This window comes from Protopterus annectens, chromosome 2.part1 (genome assembly GCF_019279795.1).
Source record: "Protopterus annectens isolate FY-2018-M chromosome 2.part1, PAN1.0, whole genome shotgun sequence".
NCBI classification, from domain to species: Eukaryota; Metazoa; Chordata; order Ceratodontiformes; family Protopteridae; genus Protopterus; species Protopterus annectens.
The window spans coordinates 1,261,049,252-1,261,072,025 of NC_056729.1; the positions used below are offsets into that span (position 1 = coordinate 1,261,049,252).

The following is a 22,774-nucleotide window of genomic DNA, read 5'->3' on the forward strand; positions in this document are numbered from 1 at the left end:
TTCCGTATTTAGGGGACTACCACCTATGTGGTAGTTTGTGGTTACTTTGTTTTTTCCAAAGGGGGATGACTATGCACTATTTGGCATTTAGCTTGAGGCCATGATTTTGATACCAGGTTTCTGTCTCAGTGAGACCCTTTTGGAGGATGTCTGTGTCAGCCAGAGAGTCAGTTATAGCCCCTAGTTTGCAGTCGTCTGCAAACTTGGTCAGCCATAGTCCTCCTGTGCTTACCTGTACCTCTGAGAAGTATATGCCGAACAGGAGGGGTCCTAGGACTGAGCCCTGGGGAATGCCACTTGTAATCGGTTTAGAATTGGGCCTAGCTCCCGCAACTCTCAGCATGTGGGTTCTGTCCGTGAGCCAGTTGGAAACCCATCTTATGACGTAGGGGTTTATGTTCAGGCTGGTGAGCTTGTCTATAATACCAGAATGGGAAATGGTGGTGAAGGCCTTTGCGAGGTCTAGGTAGGCTGTGTGTACCACCTTTCCCTCATTTATAGCCTTGGTAGCTGTCTCAAAGAAGTCCATCAGGTTTAGGAGGCATGGTATGCCCTTAACAAAGCCAAACTGGGTAAGGTCCAGTGTTTGGAGGTTTCCAATGTCTCTATTAATGAGTTCCATGTTGATGCGCTCCATAGCCTTGCAGACCAAGCTAGTCGGGCTTATAGGGCGATAGTTCCCAGGGTCTGTTGTGGCTCCACCTTTGTGGAGCAGAATAACCATTGATGTGCGCCACTCTATGGGTAAGTAGCCTGTGGAGAGGCTGAGTTTGAACAGTGTGTTTAGGTGAGGGGTTAGATAGTCTTTGAGCTCATGTAGGACCCGGCCTGGGACACCATCTGGTCCCATTGATGCTGTGTTTTTGGCTTTGGAGAGGGCTGTTTTAACCTGAGTGTCTGTGATTTTAGGGACTCTACATTCTTCTGGTATGGTAATGGGCCCTTTTGGGGGTGAGAGGGGGGTGAAGTTTGCGCTGAACCTGTCTGCCAGGATGTTGGTGATATTGGTCGATTCAGTGTATTTTGTGCCATTCTGCACTAACTCCGAGCAGATCTGAGCATTGCCATTTAGATTCTTGACATAGCTAAAGAATGCCTTGTGGTTATCTTTGGAGTCCTTAGCAATTTTTCTTTCAAAGCTCGCCTTGGATGATTTTATAAGGGATCATAGTTTCTTGCTGATACTGATCAGGGATGTCTTCCCTTCTTGGGATTTTACTCTTTTCTGCACTAGTTTCCTCCTTCTATTGTATAGCTTGTTTATGGCAGGGGTCCACCAGACTGGTTTCCTTTTCTTGGAGGAGTGATTCTTGGTTTTGCTTGGGATGGCATCATCCATGCATTCCTGTAGGTGCTCATAGAATGCATTAGTAAAGGATTTTGCAGCTTGGACAGCGTTATCCTTCAGCATGGGGGCTTTGAAACTTTCCACCTCTGTCTTAAGTAACGCGAAGTTTGCTTTTGAAAAGTTTTTCACAGTGATTTTCTTGTCTGGGGGTGGGGGGCAGAATGTGAATATCCAAAGTGATTTGTTTATGGTCAGATCTGACCAGCGAGGGGTTGACCTCCAGTGTGGAACACCGGTCGCCCATGTTGGTGATGACCAAGTACAATATGTTGTCACCTCTGGTGGGAATGTTGACCAGTTGAACCAGGGCATTTGAGTTTATAAATTCTAGGAAATGTTGGGCAAGGGAGTTAGTACTTGAGTAGTTTTCCCAGTTAATGTTTGGGCAATTGAAATCACCCAATATTAGAGTGTTTGGTAGGACCTTTATGTTTCCCAGTGTTTCCAGAAACATGGAATGTGGGTCTTGGGACATGGTGGGTAATCTGTAGCAAGCTACAATTTGAATTGCAGTTTTGCCCATTGTTAGTTGCACGTGGATGATCTCTGAAGCATCGTGCTGTGCCACTAACCTGGAGGTGTGGGTATCCTTAATGAATATGGATACGCCCCCGCCTTTTGTATTTCAGTTTGGGTTCTGTGGCTGAAATGTATGGTATGAGTTGTAGCTTGGTAGTGCTGGGGTGCTCTCTGGAGCCTTAAACCAGGTTTCTGTTACTGCACATATATCGATTTTCTCCTTACTGAGGAGTGTCTCGAGTGCATGCATTTTGAGGTTCAGACTTCTGGCATTGAGTAGCATTACCCTCAGTTTTTTGTTACTTGTGCTATTTACGGTGGTGGGTTTGGCTTTTGAGCCTTGCCTAAAAAAGGCACTATGGGGGTGGCAAGAGCCTTGGCCAGTATTCGAAAGCCTAAGGGTGACAGGTGCAAGCCATTTCTAGTGAAACAGCGTGGCTTGTCGAGCATGTCATCCCAGGCGGACAGACACTAGATCCCCTTTGAATGACACCAGAAAATTAACCAATTGTTGAAATCGAGAATTTTTTCTTTATACCGTGGTATCATTCTTGATGAGGGCAGTATGCTACTCAGAGTCAGGGTCATACCGGCCTGGTCTACGTGATCAGAGAGCTCTTCCATGTCTCTTTTCATGGAGTCCAGAGAGGTAAGGCTCAGGTCATTCACACCAACATGGTCAATGACAGAGTCATATTTGTACTTGTTCTGGAGTGACCTGAGTGCTTGTGTTATGTGGCGGATTCTGGCGCCTGACAGGCAGCTAACAATAACCTTCTCCTTATTCAGCCTAGTGAGTGGGACATCAGTATGCCTGACTATAGAGTCACCTATTACTAGTATGTTGCGTATGTTATTTGTTTTACTGGATGGCTGGTAAGGTCGAATAGAGAGCCTTGTCCTTCTGTACAGTACAAGAGGGTCTAGTGCTAGGGTTTATAAGTGCTTGCTATAAGTTTTGAGCAAGTGCCAGGCTGAGAAACAAATGGCTTAAGTGCTTAAGTTGAAAGTTTGTTTAGTTCCAAGGTAAAAATTGAAGAGGAGACTTTGTGGAGCCGGGAATAGTTTTACCCTAGCTAACCGGCACTGCCCGGCATGCAAAACTGGGCAAATACGTCTGCTCTAGGGATCTAAACCTCACTACAACAATAAATAGGACATGCTGGAGGGATAGATTCCTGTCCAAGAGACTTCCCATGCTTTGGAACAAGATCCCAATCTATATTAGGCAGAGCTCCTCGCTAACACTCTTCAAATATAACCTTGACGAGTGGATGGGAAACAGAATGTTTACCTCGGGGATCACTTCAAGGGGCTCTGCTGGACAGAGGCATAGGGAACTAATCTAAGGGGGTGGCGAAAGCCATCATATTCTGGTTAGGCTTATAAATGCCTTCGGGCAGATAGCCTAGTACCTACCTATGAACCTATGAACCTATATGTAACATGTTGACAATATGTGCAATCAAACTTGTAGCCAAACATGCACTGTTGGGGATAAAGTGTGCACCATTCTGAAGAGACAGCTTTGGTAGTTGGATGCCTTAAGGGGTGATCTAAATTGTTCACTGAACATGTTTGCCTGGATGATCTTTTTATGCCAGCTATGTCAGACTAAGCAATATCACATCTGAGTCATATTCATTTTTTTCTCTGATTCTCTTTCCTCCCTTTTCTTTAATGTCTCCCTATTTTCCTTCCTTTTAGAATAATCCAAGCTAATAATATTCTGTCTATGTCTCCCAGACTAGCTCTACCACCTAGCTATATCTTCTCAGCTGTTATCTCATTCTGAAGTGCTCTTGGACTATAGCATTGTTGTTTGAGCCAACAATGCTTAACATACTGCTCCTTAGTATAAACCTATGAACCCATGCTGCATCAAACGTAGCTGCGATGTTGAATGGCAGGACATCAGCTCACTATTGACAAAGTACAGCTACTGACTCGATGATGGTGCAAACCAGGGTGATGAAGAAGCAGTTAGGTAGAGCATACCACCATGCAAGTCACATGATGTCAAGTGCATGATGATGTAGTGGCATGCAAAAAACATCCTCTGAATATGTGTTTACTGTAACATGTAAGATGTGGTTGCAGTATGTATGACTTCTCTGTCCAATAGTATTATGGCCATATGGGGGAAAAATGGTAGACATTCATTCATGACTGAATTACAGAAGCTGCAGAACAATGTAGGTTATGCAATGTATACACTGTGCGAAAAGAGACCAGTGTGTTTCACCACTGGAACAACATAATGTCATCATGTGTGGAGACGTAACAGTTACTGACTGCAACAAAGCCAGTACCTTATAAAGGATTACAGTAGACATTACACATTATGAAGGTTGCTATGGCTCCTGCTACAGCCATTTCCAGCAACTGTGAGTCACAAAAACAACATTCCGAGATTCCTACTGGCTTATCCTGAGGGGCTATTCATCTTGGAAGCTGGCTTCTTCTAGCAGGATGCTTGACTATGACTACAAATTCAGCTGGAGTACTAGACAGGCTTACTGCATACAAATCATATTACCCTTGGCTGCCAAAATGGCTTTTGTTTATTTGATGATGGAAGTATACTAAATTCTCACATCAACAATATTTCCGTCTACTCTGTCACTCAAAGAACGCCACCTTGAATTTTTATTTTATTTTACTCATAACCCCTATGCAGCCTCAGATTCAATTCTGAGTCATGGGTGTGACACACAAATCCTCTTACCATGTCTTCTTGTTGAACCCTGAGAATACTGGAAAATATGAAGGTCTCTCCAAACACCATTATATTGGGCGACTTCAACTACCCAAACATAGACTGGGAGCATTACTCTAGCTCCAACACCCTAGCCCAAAGGTTCCTAGAATTTATAAACTCAAATGCTATGGAACAACTTGTTACCACTCCCACAAGAGGGGAAAACATACTGGACCTGATCATCACCAACATGGGGACACTATGCTCCAGACCAGAAGTGTATCCCTCACTGGTAAGATCAGACCATAAACTAATCTCACTGGATATTCACATCCCGACCCCACCCCCTGCCCAGAAAGCCACAGTGAAAAACTTCTCTAAAGCAAATTTCACATGCCTCAAAACCGAGGCGAAATCCTTCAAAGCCCCCGGGCCTGTGGAAAATAAGGCCCAGACCGCAGAATCCTTTATAAACGCATTCTATGAACACCTTCAGGAATGCATGGATCATGCAATCCCAAATAAATCCAAGACCCAATCCTCCAAAGGCAGACGTCCTGTCTGGTGGACCCCAGCCATAAACAAACTATACATTAGAAGGAGGAAGCTACTACATGATAGAGCAAAATCCCAAAAAGGGAAGGCATCTCTGATCAGTATTAGCAAAAAACTACGGGCACTCATAAAATCGTCTAAGGCCAGCTTCGAGAGAAAAATTGCACAGGACACTAAGGATAATCACAAGGCTTTCTTTAGTTATGTTAGGAACCTGGGTGGGAATTCCCAGATATGCTCAGAATTAGTCCAAAATGACAAAAAATACACCAAGCCCACAGACATTGCCAACATCCTAGCTGACAGGTTCAGTGCAAACTTCTCCCCGCTCCCCACCAAAAGGGCAAATATCTATCGCAACAGAGTGCTGCCCCCCTGACATCTCAGATGCTCAGGTAAGAGCCGCCCTCTCCAAAGCAAAAAAACACAGCATCAATGTGACCAGATGGTGTCCCGGGCTGCGTCCTACATGAACTACAAGAAGAGCTAAACCCAAACATAAAACTACTGTTCAATCTTAGCCTTACTACAGGATATGTACCCAAAGAGTGGCATACAGCAACAGTGGTCCCTATCCACAAAGGTGGTGCCTCAACGGATCCTGGAAACTATCGCCCCATAAGCCTGACTAGCATGGTCTGCAAAGCTATGGAAAGGATCATCATGGACCTCATAAATAAAGATATTGGGGACCTACAGACACTGGATCCTACCCAGTTTGGCTTTGTTAAGGGCAGATCCTGCCTCTTAAACCTGGTTGATTTCTTTGAAACAGTCACCAAGGCCATTGACGAGGGGAAGGTGGTCCACACAGCCTACCTGGACCTCGCAAAAGCCTTCGATACAATACCCCACTGGCATTATAGATAAGCTCACCAGCTTAAATATAAACCCCTATGTCACTAGATGGGTTGCAAACTGGCTCAAGGACAGAACCCACATGGTTAGAATTGCTGGAGCCATGTCAGACTCCAAACCAGTTACAAGTGGCGCCTCAAGGCTCAGTCCTGGGACCTCTCTTGTTCAGTATATATTTCTCGTGGTACAGGCCAACACAGAAGGACTGTGGCTGACCAAGTTCGCAGATGACTGCAAACTGGGTGCCATAATCAACTCTCCAGCCGACACAAGCATCCTCCAAAAGGGCCTCATAGAAACAGACAACTGGTGCCAGAGCCATGGCCTCAAGCTAAACGCCAAAAAGTGTATAGTCATCCCCTTTGGCAAAAACAAAGTGCCCACAAATTACCACATAGGTGGTAATCCATTAAGTACAGAAGAAGTCATTAGGGACCTGGGGACCCAAGTTGATGGCAATCTCTCATTTGACAACCACGTGGCCAAAGTGGTTAGAAAAACATTTTATATAGCCCACTTAATCATGATGGGATTCACATCTAGATCAGGGGAGGTCATCGTACCTCTTTACTCATCCCTCATCAGGCCCATAATTGAGTACAATGCCCCTTTTGGGATGTACCTTACCAGACACCTGCAGCAACTGGAAAGACCCCAAAAGTACCTCACCAAGAGGATCAAAGGGGTCAAACAGATGCCATATGCTGCCCGGTTAAAGAAACTCCAGCTCTACTCAGTGGCATACCGCCTGCTCAGAGGCGATCTGTGCCTGACATATAAAGCCATGTCCAACCCAGAATTAATGGACATGCTGCACCTCAGAAAATCCAAATCCCATCGAGCCACGCTACCGAGAGACTTGAACCTCAGCACTGAAATAAATAGGACATGCTGGAGGGACAGATTCATAACCCAGAGGCTCCCTTCACTCTGGAATAAAATCCCAGTCCAGGTTAGGCAGAGTCCCACATTGACTCTCTTCAAGAGGAATCTTGATGAGTGGATGGGAGATCGTAGGTTTACCCCGGCTATCACTTCTGTGTCACTGTTAGACAGAGGCACAGTATACTAACCTCAAAAAACGCATAGCAAAATTAATTTAAAATGGGTGGCGAAAGCCAAACACACTCTGGCTAGGCTTATAAATGCCCTAGGGCAGATAGCCTAGTATGAACCTATGAACCTATGAACCCATGTTAGCTCCATTATCTAGATCCCTTCTGTTTTGCAGTAGGTCTCACCTCCTCTTCTGACTCTCCAGTTTATGCCATGATATTTTTACACCATATTAATGATTCCCTCTGTAGGGGGCAAGTAACTTACATTTTCTTGTTAGGGAAAGTGTTTGTTTCCTGTTAGTTATAGAATCACGTTAATCAGTACACTGCTGCACTTGCTTCTACTTTCCTTTATGCTTCTGATTTTATGTCTGGTCATGTATTACACATTTTAACTACATGTCACACATTGGCTGGTATTCATAGTGAGCTTTCATAGTATGCAGCGCACTGTTGCAGGGGATGTGTCAATGCAGAGGTATGCTGTGATCAATGCTAGCAGCTAGTGTTACATGTGTGGGGATCAGTTTATGCAAATCACCGTACAATGTCTTGCAAATGAAGTATGCTGGAAGTTGCATGTTTATATAAGAGCAAAGCACACATGAACTTCTAGAGTTGCAACAAGTATAGTTCAGCTGTGTGTTTTGTTGCCATTTGGATGTTCATGTCGATTTAAAACTGCACTATACTGGAACTATAAGGTTTACATTTTACTGAAGACATTTTATAAGGAATGATGCAAAATAAAGATGTATTTATTGAATTCTTAGTTGTAAAGCACTGGAAAAATGCCTTTAATGGGTAGGCTGAAGAACAGCAAAAGGGAACAAAATGAAACAATCATACCAGACTGCTGGCTTAATTTGCAAACTTTAAAGCTAGTTTATTCTTGCAGAGTAGACAGGGTTAGACTATGCACAAAAGAATTTAGTGTAATATTACCCAAACAAAAATTAATGATTTATGGAACATCACCACAAGCACAGTATGAATTTCACTAAACATACATTTGCTTTTTGGCCTAGTATAGTACTCAAAGAACACAGTTCAATGCATTAATTTGTAAGAATTTAAGCAACATCTTTTAATCTACAGTTCCCAAAGTACAAGCAAGCAAACCATCTTCTGTTCTTGCTTACTAAACATTAGGTTTTATGAAGCCTATCACCAAATTTCAGTCAAAAACACAATTTATCTTTCAATAACATTCAACCATTGTAAGTTGTTTAAATATTAATTTAAAATCTTTTTTTCAACAAAATGAAAATATTTGAAAAAAGAAACAAAACCTACGATTTTCTTCTTTGGAGACAAAAATGCATGACATTCTAACGTCTCATTCATCTGGTTCTGAGCGATATAAGCAAATACTTTATCTTGGGCTTTGTCTGTTGTACAGTAGGAGATTCTGAAATAAACAAGAGGTTAAATAATTATATATGCTGAAGTAATGGAGAAGAAATACATTGTTCAGGTACTGCCTCAGATGCTTCAAATACAAAACTGAATGCTCATATCAACAAAGCAGAACACGCATTTAAATCAAGAAAGAAATTTCTTTGTCTAGACAGCCTTCATACACCCTACAATTTTCTAATTGCAAGCTGAAGACAATTGTGTAATTATCAAAGTATTTACCATTACCACTACTGGTCAGCTGTCCCAATCAGATCACATATTCAGGGCTGTTCTACAAAATATTCTTATTTTATTATTTCATTTTTTTTTGAGAATGCTGTGGGAAGATACAGAATTCTGCCTTCATAAATTCATAGATGAAATACAAGACAATTTCCAAGAGAGATGCAAAATAAAATATTACATTGGGAATGGTACTATGTCTTTTTTATTACTGTATACTTTTTTGTTTATTTATTTACTTATTCTGTGGGACAGTCCCTCTAGGCTCTTTTCAGGGGAGACCAGAGGTTCATAGGTAATTACTAGGCTATTGGCCCCAGGGCTTATATAAACCTAGCCAAAAAGGTACCCTGGCTTTCACCACCCAAGAAAATTATTTTCCTGTACCACTGTCTAGCAGAGCCACAGAAGTGATCCCCGGGGTGAATTTCCTATTTCCCATCCAATCATCAAGATTTTTCTTGAAGTGTGCCAATGAGGAGCTTTGTTTGATATAGATAGGTAGTTTGTTCCAGAGTATGGGAAGTCTCTGGGACAGGAATCTATCCCTCCAGCATGTTCTGTTTATTGTGGTGACAAGGTTTAGGTCCCTAGAGCGTGTAGCTCAGAGGGATTGGGATTTCTTTAAGTGAAGCATATCCAACAGCTCTGGGTTTGACATAGCTTTGTATGTTAGGCAGAGAATGCCTCTGAGTAGGTGATATGCGACAGTAAAGCTGGAGTTTTTTTGAGACGGTCTGCATAGGGCATCTGTTTGAGGCCAGTAATCCTCTTTGTGAGGTATTTCTGCGGCCTTTCTAGTTGTTGCAGATGTCTTGTAAGGTACATACCAAAAGGGGCATTGTACTCTATAATGGGTCTAATGAGTGATGAGTAGAGGGGAACAATGACCTCTTTTTTCCTGGATGAGAAACCTTTTGTGATGAGGTGTGCCACATAGAAGGATTTCCTGACTACTGTGGTAAAGTGATTATCAAAGGAGAGACTACTGTCCACCTGTGTCCCAAGGTCTCTTATCACACTTTCGGTGTTAAGTAGACTACTGCCTATGTGGTAGTTCATGGGTACAGAGTTTTTACCAAAAGGGATGACAATGCACTTTTTGGCACTGAGCTTGAGGCCATGGCTTTGACACCAGGCATCAGTCTCAGTGAGGCCCTTTTGTAGGATGCCCACATTGTTAGGAGTTTTGATTATGGCTCCTAGTTTGCAGTCAGCAGTCATCTGCAAACTTCTTTAACCAAAGACCTTCTGTGTTAGCCTGTACTTCTGAGAAGTAGATACCAAACAGGAGATGACCCAGGAATGAGCACTGTGGTACTCCACTTGTCACTGGTCTGAAGTCAGATTTGGAGTCTACAACTTTCACATTGTGGATTCTGTCAGTGAGCCAGTTGGCAACCCATCTTGTGACATAGGGATTTATACCTAGTTTAGTGAGTTTATCTATAATTCCAGAGTGGGGGATGGTGTTGAAAGCCTTGGTGAGATCTAGATAGGCTGTGTGAACCACCTTACCCTCATCTACGGCTTTGGTGACAGCTTCAAAGACATCTATCAGGTTTAGAAGACATGATCTGCCTTTTACAAACCCAAACTGGGTGCGGTCCAGAGTTTGGAGATTATCAATGTCATTGTTTATAAGTTCCATGATGATACGTTCCATAGCCTTGCAGACCAGGCTTGTCAGGCTAATGGGGTGGTAGTTCCCGGGGTCTGTGGTGGCTCCCCCTTTGTGGAGTGGGATAACCGTTGCTGTGTGCCATTCAGTGGGCAAAATGCCTGAGGTGAGGCTATGATTGAAGATGGTGCTTAGGTGGGGTGCCAGCTCGTTCTGTAGTTCATGTAGAATGCAGCCTGGGATGTTGTCAGGTCCCATGGATGCTACGTTCTTGGCTTTGGAGAGTGTGGTTTTTACTTGTGAAGCCGTGATTACAGGAACTTTGCATTTTTTCGGTATAGAGATTGGCCCTTTAGGGGGTGAGGGGGGGGGAGTTAGCACTGAACCTATCTGCCAGGATGTTGGCAATATCAGTTGGTTCTGTATATGTAGTGCCATTGTGGTGTAACTCAGAGCAGATCTGAGGGTTGCCATTGAGATTCTTGACATAGCTATAGAATGCCTTGTGGTTGTCTTTAGAATCAGTGGCAATTTTATTTTCATGGTAGGTGGTGTTTATATACTATTAGGGGAAATTTTGCCACACCAACATTTCTTGATAGGCTCTGTGGACTCTTTTACATCCACCTGAGCTTCTACCAACTCAAGCAAATAAGATCTTGGTTTATTGTCTCATCTGAAGTATGACACAATTCTGAGTGCAGCACCCCCCCCCCCTTATGCTGCACTGCATTGTCAGTAATTGATTTAACTGGTGTGAGAATAAAATCCACAGCCTTATGCACTTTAGTTGCCCTCTGCCACTTGCTACTAGAATGACAAGAATAGGACATGCTGCTGTCATAAAACAGGCTCTCAGAAAGAGGCCTAAAGGCCATGCCATTACCAAACAATGTGACATATGTATGGTCTGAATCCCAGAGGTATTACCAAATAATATGATGGGCAGGGGTTGTGAAACTTAACTAAGTCTCCAACACCAGAACCAATTAGGTATGTGACATTTGACTGGCTATTAGCGTTTATGGCATACGCTTATTGCTGCCTTGACTTATAACTGATACCTTTTGCTCCCAAATAAGATTTATATCATATGTTAAAAACATGGCTATAGTCAGGATTCCACTCACCTCAAACCGAGCTTGAAGCCTTCTAGGAAAATTTCACCAACAGTAACTGAGACTTAACCAAGTTACTTTCCCTTACAAACACTCTCACAATATGTCCAGTGGTGGGGGGTTGACAACTTTTCAGTCATAGTACCCTCTTCCTGCATTCCTAATACATGCCACCACCTTTCAGACAGCAAACCTGATTCTAAGATCTCAAGTACTGAATACTCTTCCAACGAGCAAGTCAATATTAAATTATAATATCCATTAGTGAGACAGATTACCTTCAAAAAGGGCAGATACCAATAGTCATACTAAATGATACCCTAAGAAGACATTAACAACACATTTTTACAGATGAACAAATGAAAACTATTTACCTTAAAAAATTATTATAAATATAGTGCAGTACTTCAGTTACACAAGTAATATAAAATGTTTTATATGCATAGACTCACAATGGAAAAAAAATATAACTGCACATGTTGTTATTTCCAATAAGTAGTTTTAGCTGACTGAAGCCTCAGGGTGAAAATAATGTCCAACAAATCTATGCTCTAGATATCCTTGTTTTAGCTTTCTCTGAGATTTAAAATTTCCCATGTCAAAATAATAGCCCTAGCCAGTAAATAGAAGATTTTATAACACAAACATAATTGGTCTTTCCATTTAAAACAAGCTATTAGAATACACAGGCAGGTCCATTCAATGAAGAATTAATGCAGCTTACGAAGGAGACAAAGAGCAGAACAACAAACAATTCTGTTAACTTAAAGAAGATTTACAACACTGGATTGTTAATGAATTCACAAACTGGAACCACCACCTATTCAATAACTGATGAAGCTCCACAAACAAGAATGTCAGTCAAACCAGATATTGTTTTAAGAATGGAATGCATGTGAAACTGACGCAGGAGTACCAGCAGACATAGTCTACCTGGACGTCTATAGCGCCTGTGAGTCGCTGGCACAAAGGAGACTGATATGAAAAGGATTATGACCAAGACTGATGAACTTGATAGCTATGTGATTGATTGGTAAAACACAAATGGTTTTGATGAGCTAGACAATGCCATGCAGAGGCATAGCTAGGGTGAGGGTGAAGCCGGCAGCTGCCCTGGGTGAAAAGTATTAGAAGGCATGATTGGCAGATCCCAATCAATCTTCAGTGAATTACTGGAACTGAATTCTGGTACTGCATTTGTGGTCAGAATTGAAGTGATGCAGCATATCATATATGGCATAAACTATAGAAGCTGCTTGCTATAAATATAGCGAGTAGTTTGACACAATTTAAAAGTAAGAGAAGAGACTTTTTCCTCCTCAAATCCAAGGTGTATCAGAGGTATCTGATTTGGGTCCAATACTCTTCAGTTTGTTTGTTTAAGACATATATGATGGATTAGAGAACAGTATAAGCTCTTTTCTGATGATACAAAAATAGGAGCAACAGTGGGCGATGGGGTTAAAGTTTAGAGAAGGATTTGAAAAGGCTGAGCAAGTCAGCAGAAAGATGGCAGATGAGGTTCAATACAAATAAGTTCAAAATACTACACTTAGGTCAAAATAACCCTCATGTGAAGCATCAGATGATGGAGTAGAAATGATGACAACAGAGCATGAAAAAGAGCAGAGGGGGGTTAATTAGACATGAAGTGGTCAATCAGCAGCAGATTGTGTGGGCAGAGGCAGCAGGAAAGAGAATGCTGTCATGTAACATCAGTGGGGTAGATTCTAGAAGTAAACAGGTAATGCTTCCATTTCAGAGGGTACTGGCCAGACTACATATTTTGTACTGTATGTATTAAAGAATGTCATATAAGGAAAAATGCACCAATTAGTGGAAGGATTCAGAAGGAATGCTACAAGAAAAAGCCACAGGACTGAGGGGAAGAGAGATGAACAGAGGCTAGAGGAAGTAAAGTTGTTCTCACTTTCTCATTTAAGACCAGAAGAGACTGGAGAGACATGATACTGGGGGACACGACCAAGTCAGGAAGATGTGAAGGTGTCATCCTGAACAAGAAGAACAGAGGGGGTAAGAGAAGGGCACAAATAGCAGACTGTAGGGACTAACTAATTCCTAGATTTTCTAAAGTAGTTTTTCACATGGGGGCTGCAAGACCCAGTGATTTGACTACCAGAACTGTTAGTGGAGAAAGAATTTACAGATAAGTTATAGAGGGCATGAGACAGGTAAAAAAGGGGTAGGGGGAGGTAGTGATATCAGGGGGTGTAGAATGATACATCCGTTTAAAAGGGTACTAAATTACTGTTTTCCTTTACCTTCATGCAAGTATAATGTATTGTAATGTAAGTCAAGCCACACAAGTCTACGACTGCACTTTAATAATTCTGTAACCGTTTACTAATTCTTAATAAGTTACTTTAGTGCTTACGCTCCCCACCGTTAATCAACTAGGAATCCTGTTGCTGACTGCACAAACTTATGTCATTAAGATAATAAGATGCCTAAGTGACATTATGGTACTATAACTGATTAAATACTATATTTGTCTTATATGATTAAATTAAACACTTCTTTCTGAAACATCTGCATGGGGAGTAATTAAATTTATTAATGCATTTATACTTTGTCGACCAGTTTCTCACACTAGGCCAATGGCATCTTTACAGGGGAGATGGTATTTGTACTGACTAGGGTATGTTTTGCCAGGAAATTGGGAAATTTCTCCTACTCTTTTCAGTAAATGCCATGGGATCTTAAATATATGAGCTATCACCAGCTCATGCAAATGGAACTTTATTTTAATGTCCCATCTAAAGAATGTTGCATTTGATATTGCAGCTGCCCTCTTATTCTGCATACAGTATAAGTAATGGAAAATTAAACCAAGCATGTGGTCATGGTATAGACACCACAGTCTTCTTCTTTCAATATTTATCATATGCATTCCTAATGAGAGTCAAATACAGTATGAGTTTCACAAAGACATACTCCCAGGGTAACCTTTTTGCTTCACTCTATACAGTATTACGTATCGTCATGAAGCAAAAAAAAAAAACAATGTGACTTTTTAAGTAAAAAATTATTTATTTATCCTGAAAATATTTTTTAACTTGTTGATATTCATTTATGCACTGTCCCCATCCCTCTGTCAGCCACTTCAGCAATTATTTCACTGTAGTTATTGATTGCAAACACACAAGCTTTGCAGAGTTCTGTATTTAACTAAATGATAGCTGCCATTCTATTCTAACTGCCTGTGCATTATTAGTGACTAGGTGTAGGTGTTACATCTGACAACGCATAATGCAGTTGCCAGTGCAAGTGGTTGAAAATTCTGATGAAGCTCAAAAACACCAAATGAAAACTTTTCTTGGATGTCATTGAAATAAATCTGATGAAATTAGAATTATGCCAAAAATTCTTCTTGATATATCTCTCTCACACTTTCTGTAAAGACCATCTGCAAATGTGTGTTTTTTATTTAAAAAAATGTCAGGTGTCGGGTTACAGTTTTAAACAGCTGCTACATTTAAGTATACCATACTTCAGATGAGATGTTAAACTACAGTTGCCACTTTAGTCAATAATCTGTGATATGAGGAGATGAAAACAGGCATAAAAGCATTGGTCTTAAATGGGACAAAGCCAGAGATTCAGTAAAACCCCAATGTTGGTGGTAAGAGCTGCAATTAAATGAGGCTGTTTATAAAATGCTTCGATTTGAAATTCAGTTGTATTTTAGCTGCAGTGAGGAAAGCCATATTATCAGCTAATTTGCTTGTCTCTGAATATCTCTTAACTACTATAAATGCAAATCAGTACTTTCCTGTAGAAGTTAACACTGTCGACCCATGCCTCATGTTAACACGGGAAATCCTTCTCATTCACTCTTCCACAACATTCACACTTGCACACACACACTTACACACACACGCGCACACACAGTTATCAGAACATCCCTGATGCGTCTTCATACTGTTTTGTCCCTGCCTTTGTAAATCACACATTCAAGCAGTCAATAAATAGTGCCAGACCTTAGCATTTCATTCTTCTCAGTGTGCATATTATACATCATGATGACAGACACCTTACGCTATTAACTTTTTAATTGAGTCCCAGTAATAGTTTACATATTCTCCCTGGGGTTGAATAGTGTTCCTATAGGCTCTCCATTGAAATGCTGGCACTGGTAAAGTGCTGATTCACCAAAAAAAAAAACACACAGGAAAAAGAAGATTGAAAATCCAGGGGAAGAGATGAGCTGATCTCAAACATCAGTCTTCTCTTTTGCAGGGGAGAAAGCCCCCTGCACCCCCTAAATACACACACACACACACACATATATATATATATATATATATATATATATATATATATATATATATATATATATATATATATATATATATATATATTCATGTGTGTGTGTCTGTGAAGACATGGGCTAGTGCCAGCATAGGTAGCTGGGGTTTTGTAAAGAATTATATCCTTTGAATATCAAACTGATGTCAACAATGAATATCAAAATGTGTCTGTAAAGTTTGAAAAAATGTATCATCGTGAGTTTAAAGAGCAGAGGTTAACCAGCTAGCTTACTTTAAGAAAAATAAGGGAAATGTAAATGAGCTGTTAAACCATTAAAATGAAATCCCACTGTGTTGAATGGAACTGGAGTTAGTAGGTCTGGGAGAAGCCATTGTTTAATAGCCTCTGTAAAGAAGAGGGAAAGTACTGTAATTGTTTCATGGCTCCAGGGCACTGCCATAAACAATTAGGTGCGTATTGTAGCCATTTATGCTAAATTCCTGTCTTAGCTTCAAAAGGAAAATAGTGTGAGAACCTAGGGTCTATATCATATGAGCGAATTGCACAAATTGGGAATGCTCATAATATCGAATGTACCAGACCTAGAACTTCCTATTGTGGAGGGCTGTGCCCCCACACCCCTTGCTAAATATATATTCCAACTCCAATATTGCACTATGGTGAGGAAAGGGCAAATATCCCATTGTTCACTGTACTGCGATCTCAGAAAAAGCACTTTGAGGTCCAGTACGTTCGATATTTTGAGCATTCGCAATTTGTGCAATTTGCTCATATGATATAAACCTGAGAACCTAGAGTCAGGTGACCAGATGAGGTCATTCTGCCAGCCATCTTGGAAATTTTAGATATTGCAGAGAATTTTCTTTCAGTATTGAGCATTCTGTCTTAGGCCTGACAACAAGGACCATTCACTGTATCATCTGCCTTGCTGTATTAAGTAAGTAGGGAATAGTAATTCTCCTAGAACAATGTTCTTCTTTATTTGTCTGAGTCTGTCCATCAGTCTTAATTTCAATATTTCCTGTGATCTGAGCTCTGTGGTTTATTGCAAGTATATATTCAGAATTTTCATGTGCTTTTATCATTTATTAAATATATTTAAAACTGTTATTATGGCTGGTCCATGAAGAAAATATTTAACCTTTGTGAGTGCTTATATTTGTTTGTTGACACTGTGTGGGCCACTTCTGAAGGCCTGACTGTCTTGGTCAACTACAACCATTTGTATTAGCATTAATGCTACACAGTATAATTGGAAACAAGGGCACCTGCAGGCAGGTGCAAGGTGGTGCACTTGCACACCCCTGGAATCGGCTGGTCAGGAGATTAATTTTTTTTTAATAAAAAAAATATATAAATTTTTTAAGGATATTCTTCTTTAAGAATGTTCTTTGCGTCCAGTCGCACAGATGCTTCTGCTTCTGTGTGACTGATGGTTTAATGTCTTCATCTTCCACACCTCCATGGAATTTGAATTCCAGAAGATGTTTGGACTGCAGACGAAGGTATAAGTGAGAGGTAGGTGTGTGCGTGTGTGTGTTTAAGAGGTGTGGGTGTGTAAGAAATAGGTAGGGTGTATGGATGCAAAAAGTAGGTAGGTAGGGGTGTGTATGCATGTATGTAAGAAGTAGGTAAGTAAGTGTGTGTGTGTGTGTGTGTGTGTGTGTGTGTGTGTGTGTGTGTGTGCAGGAGGGAGACAGGTGTGTGTCTGTGTGTAAGTAAGAGAGGAAGGAGTGTGTGTAAGCAGGGGTGGGTTCATACCTCACAATTATCCAGATTTTTGCCTCATATTTTCAGTTTGTTTCTCACAAAATTGTGTTTTTTCTGGCAAATCACTAAGGACTGAAATAAAAAAATAATGACAGACATTTGAGTTTTAGACTTCATATCCTGCAAACCATGTTGTTCTATTCACTTTCTAAGGAGTTAGAGGGATGTATGTGTGTGTCATACCTCTCAGCTGTACAGATTTTCACAGAATGTCCAGATTTTTTGCCTTACATTTTTGGTCTGTTCCTCAAAAAATTTCTGTTTTTTTTTCACAAATCACTGGCATGAGCTAAGGATTACAGTTACTAAATAATCACATGTATTTGAGTTTCAGAATTCATGTCTTTTAGTGTGTGTGTGTGTGTGTGTGTGTGTGTGTGTGTGTGTGTGTGTGTGTGTGTGTGTGTGTTTTGCAGAATGTCCAGATTTTTGCCCCACATTCCTCCTAAAAATGATTGAATTTGCTAAATAAATACAGACATTTAAATTTTATACGTCATATCCTTTAGAAAAATGCATACTAACACAAATCCTGTTATTCAAGCAATTTTCTAAGTTCATGAGAGCAATATTTATAATCTGTCCCTATTTATTTTAGACTTTGTCCAGAATTCTTGCACTAAGAGGTTGAGGTGTGTGTGTGTGTGTGTGTGTGTGTGTGTGTGTGTGTGTGTGTGTGTGTGTGTGTGTGTGTGTAAGAGAGAGAGAGAGAGAGTGAAATGCCCTAGTTAGAGTTAGCAGGTGGAATTTATTTCCAAGTGCATTTTCAAGGAATTGTGAATCTCAAGGGAAGAGAAGTTTACTGCTGCTCATGCTAAGTCTGCTTAAAATGTGCAATTGTTTTGTTTAGCAAATGGTATCACTATTGTGGTATAGAATTTTAAAGCAGTGTTAGCAGCACAGCAGGTAGCATACCTGCATCTTGATGTAGAGGGTTGTAGGTTCTAATCCGACATCATAAGGGAGTTGGGTGCTGCAGTCCTGAGTATAACCTTCTTTGGATGAGATGCCTAGTAACTATGAGCCTGTTTTTCAGCTTATCACCTATTTCCTATTGCAATATACCAGCTTAGCATTTTTTTAATATAACAAAGGCAATTTACTCTTTAAGGGCAGCAGGCACTGAATTTGTAGATGAAACAATGAAACATAAAATTGTTTTCTAGAAACAACCTCTTCATTAGCTTCAGATCTCTTTAATGTGGAATTATTCAGATGACTTACTTCTGCAGAGATTGTGCATATTGACTGATTGTAGTGGATTGTAATGACAGAAGTTTGAGTGGCCTTTTATAGTTGAAATGTTCTGAGCTGTTCTGAGCTGGGCAGTTTGTCATTATTGGTTCATATGCTTTGTTTCACTGCTTAATAAAAAAATGTTCAAAACTATGAATTTAAAAGACACAATAACAAGTGGTACTGTATTATTCAAGGGATATAATTCAGTTATTATATATTATAATTAATACAATAAAGAATGAGAATCAAAGAACATTTGCATGGTCCTAAAATGTGTGCAAGGGGCCTATGATTTGAAAACAGCCCAAAGGTAATCTTTTCCTGCCACTGGCCAGATGCATTTTCTTTGAATGTCGGTTTCAATGCTGTTTCAGTGAATGTGAGTTACAAAGCTAAAGAAGTTTTAATGCTAAGTCTGTTTTCGTTGTAAGACTATTGCTTTGTTTAGCAAATGTCCATCAGTGTTTGTGCTGTAAAATTTGAAATAAATGTTGTAAATTAAATCCAAATATATGTAATCATTGAAGAATTAAAGCATAAATAGTATGCACAGTGAGAATTTTCAACAATGATTATGGCACCTGGGGAGAAATAGCCAAGTAGTGGGACACTGGAATGGATACATGGGGGGGGGGGCTCAGTGGGGGGGTCTGGGTTTGTACCCATCTGCAAAAAATCCTGCAGGCTCCCCTGATTAGACACCCTTTGTTAAGGGCCTTAGAGTAGCTGATTGTGGCATCCTGGTGGCACTGATAACTACCTTATACTCTGGGCAGAAGGGGGTACAGCAGATAAATCTCTGCCAGCCTTTCTCAGGTATGTGTGTGTGTGTGTGTGTGTGTGTGTGTGTGTGTGTGTGTGTGTGTGTGTGTGTGTGTGTGTGTATGTGTGTGCGTGTGTGTGTGCATGCATGTGTGCATGTGTGTGTGTGTGTGTGTGTGTGTGTGTGTGTGTGTGTGTGTGTGTGTGTGTGTGTGTGTGTGTGTGTGTGTCAGTGTGTGTGTGTGAAAAATCAAATCTTACATTGTGTGTGTGTCAGCTACTTGGAACAGGGACAGGAAGCAATGGTCACAGAGAGAGTGCTGGAGAACTTGGCTTGGTCACTCAGCTGAGGACCTAACTCTACAGCTGTACCAGTGGGGATTCTTACTGGGACCTTGGAAGGAAGAAGATATAGAACTCCAGACCCCGAGCTAAATGTGTTCCCTGTATCTATTAAGGGAAATTGTATTTGGTGCAGAGAGCTGCATCTGGAAATACTGTGTGTATCCATTTGTATTCCAAGTGAATGTCCCTCTCCAGAATCAGTGGTGAGGCTTTAGGCTCCTTGATTACTGGCCTAATTTTGATTTTCAAATGCCATACAGTTCAAATACATTTTTAACATAAGCATGAGAGAGTGGATATAAAAAGTGTACATACCCCTGGTAAAATGCCAGGTTTCTGTGATATAAAAAAATGAGACCATAATAAATAATTTCAAAACTTTTCCCACCTTTAATGTGACCTATACCCTGAACAATTCAATTGAAAAACAAACAAATCTGTTAGGGGAAAAATATAAAAAGTAAAAAACGTACAATATGCTGGTTGCATAATTGTGCACACCTTTAAACTACTACTTTGTGTGTGCACAACCTTAAACTAATACTTTGTTGAAGCACCTTTTGATTTAATTACAGCATTCAGTCTTCTTGGGTACACACTTGCCATCAATTAAAGAAACTGATTAACCCCAAATAAAGTTCAGCTGTCCTAGTAGGATTTTCCTGACATTTACTCAGTTGTCTGCTACAGCAAATGCCATGGTTCACAGAGAGCTTGCAAAGCATCAAAGGGCTCTCATTGTTGAAAAGTATCAGTCAGGAGAAGTGTACAAAAAATTTTTCACAGCATTCGATATACTATGGAATACAGTGAAAGTCCTCAAAAAGTGGAGAAAATATGGGACTACAGTGACGTTGCCAAGAACTGAACATCCCTCCAAAATTGATGAAGACAAGATGAAAATTGGTCAGGGAGGCTGCCAAGAGACCTACAGCAACACTGTAGGAGGAACAGCAGGAATTTCTGGCAAGTGCTGGTTGTGTACTACATGTAACAACAGTCTCTCATATTCTCCATACGTCTGGGCTATGGGTTAGGGTTGCAAGATGGAAGCCTTTTCTTACACAAAAAAAACATCCAGGCCCAGCTAAAATTTGCAAAACAATACATCAAGTCTCCAAAAAGCATGTGGGAAAATGTGTTATGGTCTGATGAGAACAAGGTTGAACTTTTTGGCCACAATTCCAAAAGGTACATTTGGCGCAAAAACAACACTTTGCATCACCAAAAGAACACCATCCCCATGGTGAAATATGGTGGTGGCAGTATCATGCTTTGGGGTTGCTTTTCTTCAGCTGCAACTGGAGCTTTAGTCAAGATGGAGGGACTTAAGAACAGTTCTAAATAGCAGTCACTTTTGGCCCAGAACCTTCAGGTGTCGTCTAGAAAGCTGAAGATGAAGAGGAATTTCACCTTTCAACACGATAATGACGCCAAGCATAAATCCAAATCAACAAAAGAATGGCTTCACCAGAAGAAAATTAAAGTTTTGGAATGGCCCAGCCAGAGCCTAGACATAAATCCAATAGAAAATCTGTGGGGTGACCTGAAGAGGGCTGTGCACAAGAGATGACTTCGCAATCTGACAGATTTGGCGTGCTTTTGTAAGGAAGTGTGGGCAAATATCACCAAGTCAAGATGTGCCATGCTAATAGACACCTACCCAAGAAGACTGAATGCTGTAATTAAATCAAAAGGCAATTTAACAACTTGTTAGTTTAAGGTTGTGCACACACAATAAAGTATTAGTTTAAGGCAATGCACACTAATGCAACCAGCAAATTGTATGTTTTTTATTTTTTATATTTTTCCCCTAACAGATTTGTTTGTTTTTCAATTGAATTGTACAGGTTATAGATCACATTACATGTGAGAAAAGTTTTGAAATTATTTATTGTAGTCTAATTTTTTTATATTACAAAAACCTGGCATTTTAATAGGGGTCTGTACACTTCACTGCATATATACACACATACATACATATATATATATATATATATATATATATATATATATATATATATATATATATATATATGGATTCACTTCAGAAGCTCGAATTTACAAAATCTCGAACTTCAAATAACCGAAACCAAAACATCGAGTTTTGTAAACTCGAACTTCTGAAATGAAACCAAAAAAAAAAAAAAAGACAAACTTCGCTTTTGTGCCCCCCACACCCCCCCTACTTAAATATACCAACTCCAAGATCGCGCTACAGTGGGGAAATGGGAAATCTCCTGTCTTGCGCTGTATGCGGAAGCGCAAAACAGGAGATATCTCATTTCCTGTCAACACCACACAAAAAAAACCCATTACGAACACACAGAGCATACAAGAATCCTTGCCTCTGTGTGTACGCAATGTATTAAGGTAAGTTAACTTTTATTTTTCAATACTACACATATTCGATTTACTGAAATCTCGATCATATGGTCTCGACCATACGAAATTCAAGATTTCAGTAATTCGATTATGTGAAGTGTACCCATATATATATATATATATATATATATATATATATATATATATAATCAGAAAAATAGGTGTGGACCTCTTGGGTTTTCGATCCTGAGTGATGCCTGCCTGGAGGGAAGGAATAACCAATTTTACAAAGCCTTTCACTCTTGATCCTAAACAGTGAACAGATTTCTACGTGTAGTCGGTGGTGGAGCTAGCTCTAAAAATAGCTGTTTTAGCCCTGTGGGCAGCTGGAGCTCTATATAGAGCTGTTACAGATCTCTATGAGCTCTGAGAAGAGCTGTTTTGTGTTTAGAATGCCCTTTCGGGCAGATGTGGTAGTTCTAAAAAGAACTGTTTTGTTTGGTTCACCAAAGCTGTGTCTGTGCCTCCGGCTGGTCTTACCGAAGCTGATACAGATTTCTGTGAGCTCTGAGAAGGGCCGATTTGTGTTTTGAATGCCCGTTCGGGTGTTGGTGGTAT

General features: G+C 40.4%; 1 protein-coding gene across 3 annotated transcripts in view; it reads right to left on the minus strand.

The window, feature by feature from the left end:
* The window catches only part of LOC122794421 (low density lipoprotein receptor adapter protein 1-like), a 1,120,082-nt gene that overhangs the window by 276,735 nt on the left and 820,573 nt on the right, over positions 1–22,774 (minus strand). For all 3 annotated transcript variants that reach the window (XM_044062793.1, XM_044062791.1, XM_044062792.1), the window contains exon 4: positions 8,336–8,450. In XM_044062793.1, coding sequence (XP_043918728.1) covers positions 8,336–8,450 — 115 coding nt within the window. The remainder of the gene's footprint in view (positions 1–8,335; positions 8,451–22,774) is intronic.